Source organism: Rhagoletis zephyria, unplaced genomic scaffold (assembly GCF_001687245.7).
Source record: "Rhagoletis zephyria isolate East Lansing unplaced genomic scaffold, Rhagoletis_zephyria_1.1 Rzeph_scaffold_02086, whole genome shotgun sequence".
Lineage (NCBI taxonomy): Eukaryota > Metazoa > Arthropoda > Insecta > Diptera > Tephritidae > Rhagoletis > Rhagoletis zephyria.
The window spans coordinates 56,092-78,283 of record NW_016159170.1 but is presented as its reverse complement, the minus strand read 5'-3'; the positions used below and the strand labels follow the sequence as shown (position 1 = coordinate 78,283).

General features: G+C 34.1%; 1 protein-coding gene across 4 annotated transcripts in view; it reads left to right on the top strand.

The window, feature by feature from the left end:
• The window catches only part of LOC108365973 (alpha-tocopherol transfer protein-like), a 27,669-nt gene extending 10,437 nt beyond the window's left edge, over positions 1 to 17,232 (top strand). For 3 of the 4 annotated variants that reach the window (XM_017620219.1, XM_017620215.1, XM_017620217.1), the window contains exons 2-5: positions 11,648 to 11,827; positions 14,514 to 14,608; positions 16,177 to 16,330; positions 16,408 to 17,232. In XM_017620219.1, coding sequence (XP_017475708.1) covers positions 11,659 to 11,827; positions 14,514 to 14,608; positions 16,177 to 16,330; positions 16,408 to 16,892 — 903 coding nt within the window. In that variant the 5' untranslated portion in view covers positions 11,648 to 11,658 and the 3' untranslated portion in view covers positions 16,893 to 17,232. Of the gene's footprint in view, positions 1 to 8,641; positions 8,882 to 11,647; positions 11,828 to 14,513; positions 14,609 to 16,176; positions 16,331 to 16,407 lie in introns of those variants that run through there. The other variant, XM_017620216.1, reaches the window with a different exon arrangement.
• Positions 17,233 to 22,192: the final 4,960 nt, after the last annotated feature.

Below are 22,192 nucleotides of genomic sequence, written 5' to 3'. Positions count from 1 at the left end.
ATGTAAAGGTTAACAGTCTCTTCACCTGCATGAGCAAGGTAAAATACATATATATCAGGGTTGTTGCGAATATTATTACGAAATAAGTCCTTTCCGAATAAAAAACAAACCGCCTGTCCAATTAAACAAGTTTGGTATCATATGAAAGAGAACTGAAATAGCTTTTAAATGGAAATAAAGAACGACCTCTATTTATATTTTTTTTTATAATTTAATACTAAATAAATGAATATACCTGACAAAAGGTTTGTTCTATGGTAATTAATTAACATTTTTTATTGAAATATTTTTCAATATGTGGCTTTCCTCGTTTAGACATTTCAGTTTTAAAACTGTTTAAGTCCTCTTTCATTTGATACCAAACTTGTTTAATTTGGATAAGCGGTTTGTTTATTATCCGGAAAGGACTTTTATTTCGGAATAATATTCGCAACAACCCTGATACATATGTATGTATGGTACAGTCAGTGTCAAATGTTAGTGCGCACCTTGTTCTTATATATTATTCACAACTATTTTCATTAAACGTTTTTTTTTCATTAATTATTATGTAAATAAAGTTCGTTCTATAACATAAACCGTATAAATCAAAGGTTTACACTTTATATAAAGTTCACAAAAATTCAAAAAATTCATCAAAATTAAAAAAAAAAAAATTTTGAGTGTGCAGTTTTGTAGCCCGCTTAATTTCAGTAAACAAAGTGCAGTTGATTTTTTTCTTATTTTTTTTGTGGAGGGTTTTTATATGGAAGAAAATCCGACTTGAAACATGAACTTCATTTCTCTAAAATGGAATGGGCTACAAAACTGCATAGTCGAAAATTTTCTGGGATTCTGAAAAAAATATGTTGAAATTTTGATGGAAATATTTTGAATTTTTGTGTACTTTATATAAAGTGTGAAACTTTGAGTTATATTCATAAATGATTAATGATCGTAATTTATTCCGATCTTATACCTGAAAATATAACCGATTGGAAATCATAGATCTTCATCGGACATAAGAGTGGAGATCCATACTATACCTTTCGGCACTCATGCCGACATTCAAAACTAAAGTTGATTAGAAGGATAAAAGCCTGAAAAGCTTCACGTGGAGTTCCACTCTAAGTCGAGCAGAACGCGGAAATAGTATTGAAGGACACATAGTCATGTCTAAGCTGTGTCAGTGAAAATGTTAGAGACGGTCTCGATTTCCTCGCCTTCCAATGACGATCTCCTTAACGAGTCCAAGCCGGGCGACGTTATAACACAAATGGAGGCACCTACAGTTTTACGCCGTCTCCGAACGTCAAATGGATTTTATGAGAAGATTTTTCAAGGCAGAAATACACAAATTCTTGGGTTTGCCATTGTCTGCCAAAGGGCGATCACTGTTCGAAAAAAAACCTTTTCTAATTTAGATGTTGCTCGGACCAGATCGAACCTAGGTACTGCGGCGTGGTAATACGCCCCTCTAACCACTCAATCACAGCGGTTGCCATAAATATAGGAAATTGATGACAGCTTCAAGGGTTTTCCTTCCTTTATCGAAGTTTTATCCATCGTTTTAGCATGCGGACCTGCATGCGTTCTGGGCCATTCTTCAGCGTTTCTCTTCCAGGCAAACTTTCTGTCCAAGATATGAACGAAATAACTGAGTGACACCATTTACGATGGGAGTCGAAAACTGGGGAACTTTACTATTACTTGTAAGGAGATTTGTACAGACCCCCGCAATAGCTAAGGCGTGCTTTATTAGTTTACCTAGAACCTGAGAGTGTATTCTTACTACAGTTAGTGCCAGTATTTCCGTCTAGTCTATAGCTTCACTGCGGAAATGAAGTTTTATGGTCCGAACACTGGTTAGAAATTGGTCACGTCTTTGTGTGTAGAGCAAGATATGCTCAAAAGAATAGCTTGGCACGATGATCTTCCCAAATATATGTATGTAGGTAGATGCATTTTTGTATGTATGTGTTAATTTGTTTTGAAATGAAAAGGAAAAATACTAATTCTTTATATGTATGTGCATATAATAATGATAAGCAGTCCATTGATTTGATACAAAACCAATTTTTATTTCACATCTACATATGTATGCATTCGAAAAAATTCAATAAGTCATGTACTCGAAGACATATTAAATGTGTATTTAAAAGTCCACAAAAAAAGTAAACAAAATTGCATTTATATTATAATATAATATCTATTACCTTCTGGACTTCCTTTGATTATTTTAAATGAACTTTAATTATTAATTAAAACGGTTAATGTAATATTTGATTTTTTTTTTATATATATGCAATTGCTAACTTTCGTTGAAATTTCGCACTGAGATAAGGTGGGCATGCACATCTTAGACTCCTCTATATGTACATACATACATATGTATGCAAAACTATTGTTTGTACATTTAAAATATCCATTAATTTCGCTATTTTGAATCAGTGATGGGAAAGTAGGGACAATTGTAGACCCCTTTTTAATTTGAGACTACATTAGGTAGATAAGTACATGTACGAAAATCGGTACATTTACAACATTACCAAATAAATTTTTCAGGATTTTTTTCATTCNGGTAGATAAGTACATGTACGAAAATCGGTACATTTACAACATTACCAAATCAATTTTTCAGGATATTTTCATTATTGCAGACGCATCCAGCTAAGCTTGACTTGCATAGTTAATCCCAACGGCCACAAACCTTGCATAGATTGGTTCTATCGAATGTACTCGACATTGTCTACGTTGCTGATTCATATTTAGCAAGCCGATGCTTTTTAACTTGCCTAAATAAACTACTGGCAAGAGTTATGCTTCGTTCGATCCCAGAGTGATAGTATGCTTGCTTCTAAATAAATAAAGTCCTTTGGTCTTAGCTTCGTTGTAATGGCTGTCGAACAGTTGCATGCCCCTTTGTTTATTGCTAGGAGGTAACCGCTAAACCAATATCTTTCGCTCCATTCTTAAGGCTTGAGTAAAGGGCCGAAAGGTTCAATATTGATGGTATTTTTCGTTAAATAGGTTATAGGGCTGCCTCCATGGGTGGAACCATNGTTGTAATGGCTGTCGAACAGTTGCATGCCCCTTTGTTTATTGCTAGGAGATAACCGCTAAACCAATATCTTTCGCTCCATTCTTAAGGCTTGAGTAAAGCGCCGAAAGGTTCAATATTGATGGTATTTTTCGTTAAATATGTTATAGGGCTGCCTCCGTGGGTGGAACCACACTTAGACAATAATTAAGCTTACCATAGTGGTGACCTTGATGAGCGAAAATGGCACAGGAATGAAGGAGCGATGAGGATGAAAAAGGGGGAGAGGGAGGGGAAGGAGCAGAGCGTTGACACCTACGGCTTCTTATAAGAAAAACGCTCCATGCTCACCACGAAGCTCCTCAAACGACTGATATCCATTCCCGAATGCTCATCGGGAGTTTGGAAGTAGTGCGTCCAAAGGTGCTTAAACCTAATCTTCGCAAATGCACGGCACCGCGGCAGCAGGCGTTGAGCTGATTCCACCTCATCGTCCTCCATGTAGCTGGCGCAAAAGGGGTCATCGATGACCAGTTAGAAATACCATCACTAAGTAGAGGTGTACCTTTCTTAGTCCCAATATCTCCCTGGACCGCCTCCGGTATACACGTGGCCAGAAGGATTTTGCTTCCTTTCATTTCAAGGTATTCGCCCAGCGCCCACTGAAATGACAAAACACCCCACTGTGCAGGAGTAGAGCACACGAGGTCAGGAGAGCACCCAGACTAACTCTTCAGTTCTTCCAGGGTTTCCTTGCCATCTCATCGCCAATGCACTATCCTAGCGATTTCACTGTGACCCGGTACCCAAATGAGGTTAATAGCATAATATTCCGATGCGGTCGATAGGGACCAATCCCTCACCGTTCTCGAACTAACCATCAGACAGTCAAAAGCCCTTGATGGAATAGATATTCACCTCCTTGAAAGGCGTTACTCTAGTGAACAACCAATCCGAAGCCTCCTGTATTGCGGCTACCTTGATCTGAAAAACTCTAGTGATCCGGTGGCCTGCATTTCAGGTTGATGGAGAGTTCTTCGCAGAACACACCTCCCCCTACATTCCCATTGAGCTTCGATCCATCCGTAAATACGTTTACAGGACCGCGATTCCAGATACTGCACCCCTCCCAGTCCTGGCCTGGAAAGATTCTTCTAGTTTGAACAGAGATTAACATATATAACTCTGAATATAACTCTGATGTATCAGAGAAGACCGCTGTAAGGCAGATCCCCTTTGCTTTTTCGTATTTACGAAATGTGAAATGTGTGCTAATATTTTTTTTTTTTTTTTTTAATACATTCGTCTGCTTTTAGGTAAAATCTTTTCTTCAAATTAAATACAATTTGAAAATTTTATTTTCCATCTCTGATGTGAGTATATTGCTAGTTTGCAAATCGTTTTAGTTTAGCAGTAATAATAAATTATTAAGCTTGCATCTATTCATTCTAGGGGCGTAAACAAAGTATATCGTTTTTCCTTACTTTCCATGCCATTAATTTTGTACACGTGCAAAGAGGTTTGTTGATCTCTACCCCCGTTGATTTATGTAAATATTTAGTTCTACTATTTAACTTTTTCCCTGTATAAGCAGTATATTGCTATTTACATACATATGTATGTACACGAGTATGTAATACATATGTATGTACATTAGGGCGGATACATTTTTATTGTTGATTTTTTCGACTATGCGCTTATAGTACAGAACTATTCTACGTGTAATTCTAAGCAAATTTGCCAAAGAAACAATGGGTCTAAAAAAAATTTGGAGTTTGCACGTAGTTACACGTAGCATCCTTCTTCCGATACAATACAAGCATAGTCAAAAAAATAAGCCGCCTTAATATATACACATATCTTTACAAAAAAAATTAACGCATTTACGTCACTACCTAATCAAACAATGAATCTGTAGACACATATTTAGTCTTTATTTTTATAAAGCATAGTTATTACTTTATTAAGTATTGATCGAATTTAGTGAATGAAGCACATTGAAGCTACATATAGAAAATTTCAACACCTAAAGCAAACAAAAAGCATTCATGAATTAAAGTGTTTACGTGAACAAATTTGTTATATGCACTGCGGAAGCTCCAGATCCCCTGCATGCAGCTTTCTAATCAAGTCAGGTTATATTCTCGAAGGTTTCGTTTTCGTCCTTGATTACGAAAATCATTACGTCTCTGAAATCAAGTTTGAGCGTCCCGAGTGCTGCCCCAAAAACACCCCATAGTTAGGCCAGCGTGCTCAAGGTGTGATAGCCAAGCGGATATCAGGTCAATGCTAACCCTGCTTGAGATACATTACACGAACGTTAGCGCTGATATGCTTAACGCATCGAGCGTGGACTGGGGAATAATTATGGGATCCGGTGTATTAAGTTACGGCTTACAAGCTTAACGGGTGCTCTACATGGATTCAGCGGTGGCACCTTCTATTCTCCCACCCCCTACAGTTGTTCTGTACCAAAAAAATATTTGGAGGTCGCTCAATTCTACGAAAACTTGTTTTTTTTTTTCAATATAAAAGACATGGAAAACTTTGAGCGCCTTGAGCGACATCTAAATATTTTTTGATTTCAAAATAAAAAAATAGGGATATATTTTTTTGTACGGAAACTAGAATATGAGCAGTGGCAATGTCCATCTGGGCTAGGGTGGGCCAGGGGGCTTCTGACGGTTCACTGCCCAATCGGAATTCATGGTGTGAAACTAAAAACACATCAGATCCTTACTGCCGCAAATGCTTGCCGGATGAAGCGGCCCAGCTTCGGGTTATTAAATTCGTGAGATTATGACAATGTGGTGGCCGGCCCATAATGACACCTTGTCCATCAACTAAATTTGATACGCCTTTTAATTACGTTTCTTCCTCCTAGTTAATTTTGCAGCTACAAATTAATAATGTACGCTTACTGTGTAATTAGCTAATAACGCCACTGGCGGTTCATTAAATGATGCTCAATTGAAACTGTATTTGTACTGTACTGTATGTATTTGCAAAAACCGATAGTTAAAAATTTAATAGAAATCGATCACGCAGGTTGGTCATTAATCACTCTAAAGTGACTATTGTCGCACAAATACACAACTTATTTCTAAATTAGCTCAATAAAGCCATGTCAGGTGAGCCATGAAAGTTCCACTAAGTTAAATTCACATTCTTTGAGAAGTAGAAATACCCTCCACGAAGGTGGAGGTACTAGAGAACGAAAAATGACACTGAAGATGGCACAACGCCGAAACCGGTTTGTCTCTAAACCAAATTTGACAAGGGATGACGGAAATTCGTTCCAAAATACATAAATAAATAAGTATTTTTTTATGACTTTTGTTTGTGAAAATGCTACTTTTCCTTATCTATTCTACACAATTTTGTAGGGAATCGCACAAAAAATTTAGACCGGCAATATTTTTTTTTTTTATTGCTCCATTACTGCTGTACTTTTGTATCGACTTAAGAGGGCAGGAAGTTCACTTTTGTTCTTAGTGTAAATCCAGTTTTCTGTTTGTCTCTATAATTTTTGCATGAAAACATTTCACTTTATTAATACAAAATTTTCCATTCAATTAATTAGAAACAACAAAAAATATTAAAGCAGCTAAGCATTCACCTTTAAATTATGTTTACAAACCATTACTGAATTCGCAAAGTAAAAAAATGCAACAACAACTTAACCGGTTTCGCTTAGCGTGTGGGCAAGTTTTCTTATCGTGCTGGATTACGTAATTATTTAACGATATTTGATTTTTATTGAACAGCTGATTAAACACTTGAAAGTCATGAAATAAAGCATGAAATGTAATGGTATTAAACACGCAATGTGTGCGCTTCCATTGAGAACACAAGGAAATTGGTGGCTAGAGAAAAGCGATAGGAAATACAAAAAAAATGCCATTAAAATAGTTATACGAAAAGCTTTAAAACGTTAATTTATTAATGAAAATAAACGTTGTTAGTTAAGCACAAATTAAGGAGGTTTTAGTAGGCACTCAAAAAAGTACAGCAATAAATGATAATCATAAATATAAAAAAAAAATAACCAATTTTATAGACAATTAATATGTAGTGCCAATACAGCAGTCTGATAAATAAAATAAAAAGTCGTTGTATACTAACACGAGTGAGTGTGTGAGCATGTTTGTTGTTCTTTTACGCTAAAACGGCTCGACGGAGTTGGGAGAAATTTAGCGCAGAGAAAGCTTATATATAGGATATAGATAAAATTCAATTTGAATTATAAGTTCAACGAAATTTCAAAATATAGATGCCAAACGAACGAGATTTAAGAAATAATTTACTAAATATCAAAAATAGAAAATAAAGATTAAAGCAAGTCACGTAATAATACGAAATGCTTCCTCCCCCCATGTGATTATAGTGGTCATTTGTCACTTGATTTATGCACACCCCTTTTTACGAATTTTTTTTTTAAGTTGGTTGCCAGCTGTTTAAAAGTCGAATTAAATTTAATTAATTAGTTCGCTTAAATATTACTTACAACATCTATGTCAAACGAAACAGGTTCAAAAAACCGTTTTTTTAATATTTTGAAGAGGTTTGCCACCTCTTTAAATTACAAGTTTAATTTAAATAAATATTAAAATGAGTTATAAAACTACATTCTTAGAATTTTTCTAAAAAATCTGATTTGAAAGTTTTGCTATTTTTGTTTTTTTTTTTTTGTATGAACGTTATTTTTATGAAAAATTTGCGAAAAGAAATTACAATAAAAAACTTTGCATACATTGCGAAAAATTTTCTGTGCAAATACTTTTGTTCGTCACTGTACAAATAATTAGAAACTTTTTTAATAAAAACACAAAATAAAAAGGGTTATAATCTGGTTACTCTAGACTTAACGTAAGAAATCGTCAATGAATACTCAACACGTCAAATTAGTCAGAAGCGAAAATATTTTGGTTTTGTATTTTCCTTTTCAGCTGATGGTCGGTCACTTTGCCGCCTATAAGCCATTCAACTTAGATGTTTTTTTTCCAAAAAATTCAAATTTTAAAATATTTGCCTTTGTTATTAAACGTGCGTTATGTTTTTATTCAGACACATTTTTTGCAAAGTATTGCGAACTGTTTATAAACTTATATTACAAATATTTGTATAACGGCTAGTTAGGAAATACACTTTAGTTGTCTTTTTTTACTCTGAATTGACCAATTTAGTTGAAGTTCGACACATTGGCCACGTTCTGGAACCTCGGACAATAAGGCAACTTTTTTAATAACATTCGTTGTTGTTATTTTCGGTGATTAAACTTATTTTTTTTAATTTTTGTTACATTTGAAATCATAACGTTAGACCGAAAGGAAATAAAATATAATAAAAGAAAAAATATATAAAAAATTGAGCGCCATAAATAATTCAAATTTGCAAGTCCAATACGAGGTTCATAGCTGCGCGTCTATTTCATACCAATGTCAAGGTTGGCATTCATTAGTCGCGTGGGCATTCCATGTGTCAACAAGGTAATTTTAGCTCTGCCTGTATGTAAAAAAAAAAAAACTTTTTAAAACACAACGGATTTGGATTAATTATGAATAACTAACATTATTAATTTTTTTAAGTTTGATTTAAGTTTATCCAAAAAAATGCACAATTTTACGCTCGCTTCAAACTCGTAAAAAAGTAAAAGTCAACTGGCTCAAAGCGATTAGCATTAATATTTATATAAATAAGTGTCTATTAATTATATTGACTTAATTCTGGTCATACTCGATCAACTAAAAGCTTTAATTAAAGTTACAGCGATTAAAATAAAAATAAAAAATCATACAAAAAGTTTTAAGCGTGGATTTATAAGCAGCAGCATATAAACTAAATTATTATCCAACAAAATGAGTAAGTAAAACTCGTAATTGTGCAATTAACTGATTAATTGTTAAACAAATTGTCAACCTTTCATACAAATAATTGCTAGTAAATAAACTATTTAATGATTTTCTGAGAAAATATATTTATATATTCACATATAATGTATGCAAAGAAAAAACTCCACAAATGCTCTACGTCTCGAAAACAATTTAAGCTTAGTCATTCTACCACATACACACTATGTATCTACTACATAAATACTATACGCACATACATACATATGCTAGTGTAGGCATACATTATTACAAATATATTTAATAATCATTTGAAGGTACTCATATATGCGGTATGATATGAGTAGATGTATTTTCTCATGTAATCCATATACATATGTATGAAAACTAAGTCATGCTAGTACACTAAGGTGGCCCTATGTGACCTTAGCTTGTTTAAACTTACTTAGTTTATTTGCTCAGTTCCAACATCAACAACTAACTCTCTGTATGTAGGCTTAATTAGTTGCGCAACTTTTACAACCAACTTATTTTTCTTAGTTTGCTCTGCATGAGAAACAGGTTCAATAGGTCAGCGATGGCATATTCAAACTAATTTGAAGCATCTTTGATGTTAAGTGACTCTTCTTAAGTGCGTTGGTTGCCTATAGCATTATGTTACTGAAGTTTTTGTTACTCAAATGTATGTAAGCTGTTTTAGCTGCCAATAAAGCCGAGCTCATGTTGAGAGAAGAGCGGATTACAACTGGGGATGAACTGCGACGAATCGATTAATGGAAAAAAATCTAAAATTGACATAGAAAAATCGACTTTTTCAAATCGATCTATCGTTTGTTCGATTAAAATCCTGTAATCGTGATGTCGGGTATAATTGCGGATGGTTATCGATTAATAAAAAACTCCAGGTTTATGTTGAATAATCGGTTTCTTTTTTGTCGGAATCAGGCTCTCATGTCGGTTTCCATGTCCATTTTACTCTGTTTTAAATCACCATGGTTTACGATTACATCTAAGCCGATTTTTGGTTGTCAAAGGCTCAGTTGTTCGTCTCTCAACACAAAGCGGCCAAATGCGGGTAAATGTAGTTGTCATCTACGCCTCTCACAGTCAGGTGTTTGTGCCACGTGAAGTGACAAGTCAGCGTGCCACCAAGTTGTTTCCAGTCTCGTCTGCTCAAAGAGCGCAAGTAACTAGATAGACCGTCTAAGGTTGAAGGCAACTTGAGTTTTGCCCATCTGCAGCCCCTTGATGCCCCCAAGTCATTGCTGAGCGAAGTATTCACCCAATTGCTGGTGGTGGCTGCGATGGTCCGGACCGGCAAACCTGCCGAAAAGACCCCATAGAAACTAAAAAAGAAATTTGTTAAATCTGAGGGCGATCTTGAAAAAATGCGAAAAGTGCCGACAAAATTCCGAGGCTCCGAAAATTCTCGAAGCGTTCAAGAAAATACCATTGCTTCTTTTTTTTTGCATTCATTGAAAGCTTATTTAAGATTTAAATATACTTTTAGACCGGACAGTTTAGACAAACATGAAAAACCCCGAAAAAAATTTAGTAAAATTTCCTAAAAATACCGTAAAACTTCGAAAAAGCCCCAAAAAATACTGGAAAAAATGCGTAAGGCCTGGGGATACTTCTGGTAGTTCTAAAAAAAAATCCGAAAGATTTCGAAAATATTCGAATGGGCCCGAAAAGTCCCGAAAAACCATGGGAGGCCCCGAAAAATCTCGAAGCATACGAAGAAAATCCCGCAAAGTCTCAAAATTGTTTTTTATTAGTTTGTGTACAAAATAACGATTATTTGGGCTTTTCATATTTCAAGCCAAAATTTTAAGCAAAATTTTACTTAAATTGTTTGCACAAAATAGCCGAAATGTTTTCTATTTATTTATTTATTTTTTGAAATTCATAAAAAGTCAAGTTAAGATTTAAATATAATTTTGGACTTAATACTACGAAAGATCTAGAAAAAAAAGGAAAAATTTCGTAAGGTGCCGACCAACTCTGAAAAGGAGGAAAACATACTGAAACAAAATTCCCTAAATTCACCGATACCGATAGTGCTGAAAATATTACGAAAGGTCTTGAAAATATCCGAATGGGCGACTTAGTGCCGAGAGGCTCCTATAATTCTCGAAACGTTCCAAAAAATTTCGACAATCCTAGTCCTAAAAAATCAAAAAAGCGACTGGACCCGAAAAAGTCCCGAGGAGATTCCGAAGAATGTTAAAGCGTACCGAGAAAAGTTTGAGGACAATCCCGATAGGCCTACAAATTACGAATGGCCCTGAAAAAATCATAAATATTCTGAGGAGAATCCGGATAGGCCTAAAAAATCCAAAGGGCCGAGAAAATCCCGAGATTCCGAAAAATGTTGAAACATACCAAGATAATTCCAAAAAATCTGTGGACAATCTCGATAGTCCTAAACAAATTCCGAAAGGTCCTGGAAAATTCAGAAAAAAGTTAAAAAGGATATCGAAAAAAACACTTATTTACAGTCCCTGAATCTGAATGACTGACATTATAACTGATATTTGATGCGTTTATATTGGAGGGGAGGGAGCTTTCATATAATAATTTTCTACATAGCTATAGAGAAGAATAGGAAGAAGATCGATTCGCTTAAGCGAAAGTACAATGAAAATAAAATTCAAGCCTCATCCTCGTAAAATTATTATGTATAATTTTATAACTTTTTATTATTTTATTACATGTACTGTATATAATTCCATTATTGCACTTACATTTAACCGCATAAAATATTTTTTTCCTACAGGGGTCCCAACAATGCTTTCCGAAGTTTCCGAACTGCCCTCGGTGCAATTGGGCGAATTCACATTACAATTCGAATTGGGCGAAGCAACAGAACGTGCCAAGGAAGTTGCCATAAAAGAATTGCGTGAAACACCAGATGTCAAAGATGTGGCTGTAAAAGAATTGAGCCGATTAATGGAAGGTATAGTGAAAAATAAGTACTTACTTCTGTATGTTATTGTGCCAGGCCACATGTAAATATAGCTATTACATTGAAGTTTTCTCATTACACCGAGATGACGGGACAACAAAAATTTGCATCGCAAAAAAATTTAGTTACTTAACGTAAAAAATGCATTTCATATATGCAATTATAAATCCCATAATTGCGACAGTAATTTTATAAATTACATTGCATACGCGTATTCTCAAGGAAATCTTCTAAAGGTTATTAAAAACCATTTAAAATGTGTATTTACATACATACATCTAATTCTATAAAATTCTAACAGGTTAGTTATTAGTTTTTATTACCAGTTGTTGCTACTATGCAAATTGTAAATTGAAAATAAATATTTGCAGGCTCACGTTAAGAGCATGAACTTTTGAATCTATTCGTACCTACCTACGTCAATCACACATTTTTCAACATTGAACTTGCGAACTTTTTTCTTTAAGAAACTCAAATAAATACTTAACAAATTTTTCTCACATTTGATAAGTAAATGCAATAATTAATGTACTTGCATAAAAATCTTAGCATTGTCATTATATTGTCAGCGTGTTTGTCTTTTCAAAAGTAATTAATTAATAGCAAGGTTTGAATTATCATGGAAAGCTGACATGCAAACTAAACTTTGACATACGATATTAATACAATGTAGTGCTCATGAAAATTCTAACTGACATGCATATGCATGGACTTTTAGACAAGTTGACAAGCTTTACCGGGTTTTTAATGGACTTAAAGTCACTCGGGTTCATCACCATAATTTCGAGTATAGTATTCACCGCTTAATTGCACCAAATGGTAGCCACCTACTGCCCCCAGTTCTCACTACGTTTAGAGTGTATTCACTCAGTAATTATGGCTCTCGAAGAGGACTAACTGAGAACACAGAATGGTTAAAGCAGTTAATGACCAATCTGTTCTATTAAAATGGCCTTGAAAGGAATTTCTCCGAGCAGTTGAAGCCAAACCTATATTTTAACCAGCGGCGGATACAGGGGGGCGGTCGATCGCCCTGCTCGTTCTTTTTTATTTTAATCTTTTTTTTTTTTGGCCCCCCATTGCATTTTTTGGTGATCTACAAAAATATATAGTTAGTATTAAAAAATGGTAAAATAAACAAGTGGGTATTATTGTTGGAAGTCTTCTAAAGCGAAACTGAGTTTCCAGATCGAACAAAATTTATTTTCAACAATCCCATACCATTTCTACGAAAAGTTCGCCCTATCTCAGCAAATGGTTAAAGAACGCCAAATATACGAATTTGTTTCAAAAACGACCTTTCTCAGAAATTGATTAAAGAAAGCCTTATTTTAGAGCTCGGTGCAAAAACGCCCTATCTCAACATATTTTCAATTGAGACAGGGTGTATGCATATTGTTTCAGTTTAATTTTTGAGTAAAAAATTTTGCACTAGAAGCATAATTTTATTTTTAATTTCATGCTTTAACATTGGGGAAGTTATCTACGTACATTAATGTACATTATGTACGTTTGTAATATTAAGGTTCTTCCTCTACCGCTGTAACTAGGTGTAGGTTAAATATATATTTTTATTTTGCCAGTTAAGCTAAAGTATTTTTTCTGTTTTGATAAAAAATACGCACCATTTCGACCATGATTCTTTTGATGACTGAATCAGTACACGGTTAACATTGAATTTGCGAACACAGGCCGATTCACATCTACACACAAGCATCTTTTATGAAGCTATAATTTTAGAAGCAATTTTCGTTAACATTTTTTTTTTAATTTTATTATTCTTTTTTGCATAAATACGCGACTGGTGCAGCTTTTTCAATCGTAGCCGTAGGCACTACATCAATACGTACACGTGTACGTAGTAAGCATAGTGAACTTTATGACTCGGTAACAAATCTTGTGACTTAGCGTAGCTTATGAAGTGTATGAAGCTTTTATAAGTAATTTTAGTAACTCTATATAAATAATAAATAAAATGAAATCGTTATATTAAATGGTGCGACAGTAAAAGCACTCAAATACACCTGAAACGTAAGGTGCAGGTGGTAGGTAGGGTTTAATACAACCCGAATGCACGTAGGTTTATTACAGTCCCTGAATCCCTCAATTTGTTTTATTACTACACGTCTATACCTGCTATGGACGCACGCATACGGACTATCGCTTAGAAATTTTTGTACGTGGGCACTTGATCGCATACCATTCCAGTGCGAATTTGTTGTAAGTTTTTTATAAATGTTGCGAAAATTTTATTTTTTTGCTTGGTTATGTCTTTACAACGTTTCTCCGAATAAAACCATTTCTTTCTTACTTGGAATCAAAGCAAATATGAAAAAAATAGTTGCTAAACCCATAGTTAGGTATGCGATAAATGGTATGAGATATACTATCTTACTTTATATCGTATGCGGTCTACAACTGCGATATATATCTTACGATGTTTCGTATGCGAGCGCCCATAGCAGGTATAGACGTGCAGTTACAACTTTCTAATTTTTGGATGCTGCATTCACCTCGAACCACTCACCCTCAGCGGCTCCCAGTAAACCTCGTAAAACCCTCGCCATTTCAGTTTTTCGGATATAGTAAAATTCCAGTAACTTTTTTAAATGGTTTAATTTAGTATTTGAAAAGGGAAACACTAAATATTATACGTCTGTTTTTCTCTTTTTTTCAGCTGAGACAGACCTACGCTACCCTAAGGACAACGAGGAATGGTTGGTACGCTTTTTACGCCCCTGCAAATTCTATCCAGAAAGTGCGCGCGATTTGGTAAGTAAATTAGTGTTAAAGAGAAAATGCACTAAGGGTTCACTTACGATAGAGTATCGGGCTATTGACAGCGCTGATGGCGATTGAAATAAGCCACACATTTCCACAGAGTATTGAAGTGACACAATGACGAAATTGTGTACAAAATAGTGCCCGTGTCATTAAGTTAATATTAATAGCCACTACTGCAGAATAACCACTAATTCTTTGCAAATTAAACAAAACCCTCCTCTAAAATTTTGCACAAGGCAGTCTAATGTCAGGAAATAAAGCGAGACAGTTGTTTTATTACTTCAGCTGTTTACTGCGCCATGTATTTTAATGTCGATTATATCTCAGAAAACATTGCGGTTAGTTATCGATTAGAGAATGATTAGAGAACTAGCCACATTCTCCAATCTCAAACGTTAGAGGACTCGAAAAACTATCGAGAATCATAGTGATCTCAACAAAAATGGAACATAGTTCTCGACTCGAGAAAATATTAATGGGATTCGAATGCGAATTTCCAACTGCTGTTTAGCTTTATTAAATAAAACGCGTTGTTTGTAAAATTTGTACTAAATGTATTTGCAATGGAATAATATTGAATCATTTGAAGTTAAAAATAATTTATGATTCATTAATTTGGAATATTTCTTATTTACATTTATTTGAATTTGCGTTGTTTCTCTAATCATTCTCGAATTAAATTCTAATGTAGTTCTCTAACTTCGTCATCGATTCGGGAACGATTAGAGAATTACCCTAGTTATCTAATGTAGAAATCCAAATTTCTCTAACGTTAGAGACTGTGTTTGCTGGGATATATAAATATTTTTCATTTAATGCCTAATGCCGAATATTCACTGGGCATTAAAAATACCCACCTCAAAAATAAATACATATTAAAAAAGTAATAAAAGTTCATTTCCACATGCAATTTTTTAATGACCTACGTTTTTTGTCATTTCAATGACTAGTGTAAGATATCCAGCAAAGTTTCCTTTCAATGCGAAAATGAAAAGAAAAAATTTTGGGCCAATTAAAAAAAAAACTTACGTGGAAACAAATTCAATGGTTATTACATTTAATGTGATGGCCTGGTTATTATTTAATGCCAAACTTTGTCAATAAATTTCTTTCCATTCAATGCTTAGTAGAAATGCGGTATAAAGCCGAATTTCTACTCGATATTAAAATTACTAAAATTGCGACAAATTTTTGCTACATATTAAGCAAATGGAATGTGGAAACAGATTTAGTGCTGTTTTCTCATGTAGCTTTTAAAACTTATCTGCCCTTCGAACACATTTTTTCAGAACAAAATTTGTGGTTAAAGGGCAGATAAATTCTAAAAACTACTTGAGAAAACGGTCCTTCATTCAGACTTTCGTAATTTCAAAGCATCGTGGAAATGTGGCATAACTTTGTTTCCGCAAGAAAATTTTTAAACGGTAAACATTTCTTTTGTCATTTCAATGACTAGTGGAAAATTGACAATAGAAATAAAAAATTCCTCAAAATTTATTGCAACCTAAATTACAAAAAAAAAAAAATTAAATTTATAAAAAAAAATGCCTTTCCAGATCAAACGCTACTACGCCTTTAAGCTGAAGCACGCAAATGTATACGATGGTCTGGTGCCCAGTAGAGAAGCCAACATTTTCAAACACAACATACTTACAGTCTTTCCGAATCGCGATCAATGTGGACGTCGCATTTTGTTGCTCGAGTTGGGCAGTAAGTACAGATAGATACCTACTCTTAGTTACAGGTTTCTGTAAACATATTTTAATATTACTCCTCAACCCCTTCAGAACGTTGGAAGCACAAGGAAGTCACGCTCGATGAGGTCTTCAAAGGTGCCGTCCTCTTCCTTGAGGCGGCTATGTTGGAACCAGAAACGCAAATCTGTGGCGCCATTGTTATATTCGACATGGACGGTCTGAGTTTACAACAAACATGGCAATTTACGCCACCATTCGCTAAACGTATTGTCGACTGGCTGCAAGATTCAGTGCCACTGCGAGTCAAGGCCATACACATCGTGAATCAACCGAAGATTTTCAATGTAGTCTTTGCGCTCTTCAAGCCTTTCCTACGTGAGAAATTACGTTCGCGTATCTATTTCCACGGCACCGATCGTGAATCGTTGCACAAACACATCTCGCCGAAATGCTTGCCAGCCAACTATGGTGGCGACTTGGAGTTACAGCGCATCGATGGTGGTCAATGGTATGAGTTGTTGTTGCTGTGCGACAAGGAGTATGTGGCGATAAATTCATATGGGTACAAGAAGTGAGTGAATGCGGAGGGAAAGAAGAAAATATAACGGCAGCAGAATTGTTAATATGTAGTTATTTATGTAGTTAAAACTCCTTTTGGCCTTAACTTGAAGTTGTAAAGATAATTTTGTATATTTTTTTTTTATTGAAATTTTACCAATTTTTAAATATAAGTATGCGGTATAAAAAGAATTACAAAACAGCACCACTGAGAAGAAACATATGTATGTAACTATAAATTTGAAAATAATTTCATATTTAGTGAAATTAAGTTATGGGCCATAACATAAATTTGCATTCGTAAAAAAGGCCTTAAAATACAGGAAAAAGCAGCTCAAATAAAAAAGTTGAAATATGTATGTTTGTACTTAGTGACGTACTTACGTATTTATTTTTATATTAGTCCTTAAACTTTTTGTTTAGATTGGGAATATCTTTTTAATGAAATTTTAAATAAAAACGAAATTTCTATATTTAATAAAAATTAAAAAGAGAACTTATTTTAAGGTTTGGTGGGATTGTGAAATTCAGTTTGTCGCTGAGTTTATAAAGCATAAGCAATAGAATAATAAATTTATTTTTAAAATAATTTGTATAGGAAAACCTTAATAAAGTTTTAATTAATGCAGAAGTTTGTTTAAAATAATATTTGATGAGTTTATTGATTTATTTGGCACTATATATAGCTTTTTCCCACGGTAGAGGACGACTCGGAGAACAATTTCTCAATAGTCAAACGCACTTTACATTTCTGCAGTTAGCTGTATATGTGGACTCTGCTGTCATGTAAGCGCATTAAACTTTAATTTTACGCTTAAAGAAAATCACACATTTACAGGCCTATTCTGCGTTGGTAACAAAAATTTTGTTGCCGGTAAATAAAGTAGCTGGTAATTTTTCAACCCTTTTGGCATTCTGCGCACTAGTAAATTTTGTTACCACTTCATAAGCAGGTAACAAAATATTGCCCCGTGAAAAATTAAGTATAAAGAATTTATGAACAATTTCATAGCTGAATAACCGAATAGATTAAAATGCTACCAAGGAACTTAGAATAGCGGCTACAAGAAGTGGTGCTATTTTTTGGTAACAAAATTTTCCGGTGTCAAAATGCAGCAAGAAGATTAGGCCTGTTAGTGTTGAAAACTAAAAAATTTAATTGAAAAAAATAAGTTCTTAAAAATTAAATAAGATTAAACAAAATATTTTTGTTTTTAAAACAATGATATCAATAAATTATCAGAGAAAAAATAAAATAAAATAAAATTCAGAAAAAAAAAATTAATTTCTAAAATTAAATGAAATTAAACCAAATATTTTTGTTTATAAACCAAATCTACAAATAACAAAAAAAAAAATAAATTAAAAAAAGAAAGATAGAAAATTAAGTTTAAAAATGGGAAAAATTAAAATAAAATAAGAAAAAATTAATTAAATATGTGTATATTTCCGAAAATTAAATGAAAAAAATATAAGTAAGTTTCTTAAAAACTCATGTCGATTGAATCCAATTCGAAGTTCACATCACTCCTGTTGGCTGGTCTCTGTACTTCGTCCAATTTCCTAGCAAACAGATTTTCGATGACTGCATTCCAATAAACCAATATACAACGTCTCGTGGGCAACCCATCCGCAGCGCAGTTTTCTGCAACATCACTCAGGGCGTCAGGCCCTTCCCTGCTAGCTAAGAGCGCACTGTTAGCGGTCTACTCGCCAGATCTTTCAGCGGGTTTACGTCCATAATCCAAAACGAATTAAGATAACACCCTCCTGTGGCAAATCCGTGTTTACCCTGCACTGCTGCACTTTTTCGCCACAGTTTTGTCACAGAGCATGCGGTACAAATACTATATACAGGCAGGTTCTGCATTTCACTTCCGAGTGAGTTTCAACCTAATTTGCTTTGAATTCAAATTGACAGGGGTTGAAATTCACTCGGAAGTGAATTGCAGAACCAGCCTGATTGGCTTAATAAGTTCAGTTCTGCATGCTCAGATGAAGCATTGAATTCCAAACTCCGAGCCCGTCAGTGTGGGACTTAAACCCGAACTAAACCTCATACCGTCCTAATACCACTCCTCTGGTATTGCGGTCTGGTATTACTTCGGGCGGTGCTTTAAGTGTTGAAAAGTGGCATCGATTTGGAACAGTACTTTGCATTGTTAAAAAAAAAAAAAAAACACCTTATACGGTGTCCGTTTATGCACTGCCGTTATTGTAACGTTCGCCTACGCCTCTTACCTTCTTCCACGTCCTCTTCGACTAGTCTCTTCTCGTCTTAGCTGCTGGTGCATCTCCATAGTGCATTTAAAGCAGATTTTGAGCTCAACTTGGTTGTCTGGATCTGATTGACCTCCTGATGAGACCTCCTTGTTAACAGATCTTTCAATTAGTATTTCTAAGGGCATTCAAGATAATTGCCAGAATTGACAATTATCTTACGAAAGACTTCTGCCTTTTGAAAGACTGAAGTGAGTTGAAAGNCCGTCAAAACGTGGGCAAAAAACGTGGTTTCCATCTTCCACCTCTGAACACCTACGGTATTTAGGTCAAAGCGATGTTGAAATTTACGGTAACAGCCGTGGACTGTAAGAAACTGCGTTATGTGGATTCAAACATTTAGCAATTTTCTTTTATTTAAAATTTAGAAAACTTATTGCTTAAAGACAAGCAGAATAACGCTGAGACCTCCTTGTTAACAGATCTTTCAATTAGTATTTCTAAGGGCATTCNGACCTCCTGATGAGACCTCCTTGTTAACAGATCTTTCAATTAGTATTTCTAAGGGCATTCAAGATAATTGCCAGAATTGACAATTATCTTACGAAAGACTTCTGCCTTTTGAAAGACTGAAGTGAGTTGAAAGACAGATGTGGCCTTTCACTTTCTTTTGATATGAGCTTTCCTACTTTCTTCCGAATGAAACTCAATTTAGTAGTAGATACATATATTTCTTCTGCACTCACATATTGGTATGACATACATATATTGGCTTTTATATTTTACTCATAAACATACATACATATATAGTTAGTAAGATATTTTAAAATAGCACAACTTAAATTGCAAAAAAAAAAATCAAAATAAAACAAATTAAACATATTTTGGTATAAATACGAGCATAGATGCGTTATTATTGTAAATAATCGATACATTTTCTTCGATATTTCTTATATCTAAGTAAAAAATACTCCTGCTTAATAATTGTAGATAAGAAAACTGGTTTTTGGAATGAAAGAAAAGTGTACATAATTGAATTTATCCGATCAATTATTTTTGCGTACTTCAATAATTAAGTTTAAAACTTAAATTGCAGCAAGGCACAACTGGTTTTAGATTTTCAAGTAAGATAGATTTCAGTGAAGATTAGTTACTTAATTTTTATTTACTTACATACATAGTTATGAATTATTTGGTTAAAAAGTACAAAAATCTATTTTTCTTTTTTTAAATAAATAAGCCTTACTGAGGCACTTTACTAAAGAAAAAGCAGTTAATCAACTCTTAAAATAATTGTGCTAAGCTTAAAAGTTAATATTTGGTTTAATTTCACCGGGAATATCATAGTTGCATTAAATTATACTAACAAGTTTGTAGCAAAGTATGCTTAGTTTAAAGAATGTATGTATGTATTATCTTTGGAAATAAGTTAAGTCAAAATTAAGCAACAAAAAACCTTATCCTTTAGCAAAAAATAAAAAATAATAAAATAAAAAATTAACCGGTAAAAACTACTGAGCTCGATTAAGTTAGAGTAAGCGACTTTGGCTAAGATCTCAATGGATTGCTCACATAAACCAAAAATGTTTGTTAGTCTTGCTAAGAGTTAGTATGGAGGCACACATTTTTAGCCCTATATAACTATTTTGCGAATTTAAGCAATTTTTTACATCTTTTGGTCAGCTGACTTTCAATAAGAAGAACACCGAACGAAGGAAGATCGAGATTTCTAAGGCTTTTTTAAAACCATCCGTTAATAAATTATTCGGCCCTATTATGGTTGTCGTAAAAAAATAGTCCAACTCCAGCTACGCTGACCACACTATTTTTGTAGAAAGGCGTTATTATGAGGGTTTTGTTGACGAAAAAATTGCGTGGTTATTGTCTGAGTTTAGTGGGTGTTGGGTTAAGCAGCTACTGACGAACAACATTTGGGTACCATTTAGTTTTGTGCCCAACGATTTCGGTCTATTGCGTCCAAAGTAGTGACCCGATCCACACACTTGTAGTCAAGGGTCTACACTTTATTTTAACATCTACTTTTGTAATTTTCGGCAACTAATTTTTTTAGAAATTCGGTTTGGTATATGCACTTTTTTGTAAAATTCCGCAATTTGCGTACATTAATCACTCCTATTCTCCTTTAAGTAGCCACTTTATCAATACATTTTTATATTCGCCTTCACTTTACTCTTTATTCTATTCGTTATAACTTTTTTATTCCTGTAATTGTAGCCAATTAATAACAATTCATTAACCCTTTCAGCACAATTATGCATTATATATTAGACAAACTTTTTTTGTACATAACAGGTACGTGATTCGGTTTTGAACCGGAAAACCGATTTTTTTCTATTAATTAACTGAACCATTAACCGAACCGAAATTTTCCACAAATGTTTGATCCGAACCGAAAACCGAACCACTTTCTATAAAGGTTTAAAGGTTCGTTTCAACCAATTTTCAATAGATAAATCTACCCACTTTTTTCTTTTTGTTAAACATGGTAATACCTATCATGTTTGTTTACCATGTGACAATATCAAATGTAAAGGCAACCCATCTCATTTGACAGACACTTGACCCTTAACCTTGCGCGTTGTTGCACTTCACACTTGACACTTAAACGTGCGCGTTATTATTTTGTTTTTCGAATCGTTTAACCGAACCAAAACCCCGGTTCAAAGACCAAAAAACCGCTTTGATGAACCAATCCAAAAGTGCAAAAACGGTTCGAACCGCTGAACCGAACCGACCAAATTTTTCATCCGGTTCACGTCCCTGGGACATAAAGTTTTTTTTTTCTTAAATAAGAGCTTTTGTTTTTAAAATAACAGCTGGTTTGAGAAAAGTATATTATTCTTATTTACCGCATTTATTTTACTGTATTTTCGGGATGTACTTGACCGTGTTTTTCACAAATTGAAAAGTATCATAAAAATCGATATATATATATGTATATGAACAACTATTTTTTTGATGGAATTGAGATCCGAAAAAAATGTTAAATGTTATTCTCAATTTTGAAATATATTTCGCTAAGTAAAAAAGAAAAATTATTGATATCACTTCCCTGTTTACAAATTTAGAGTGCCAT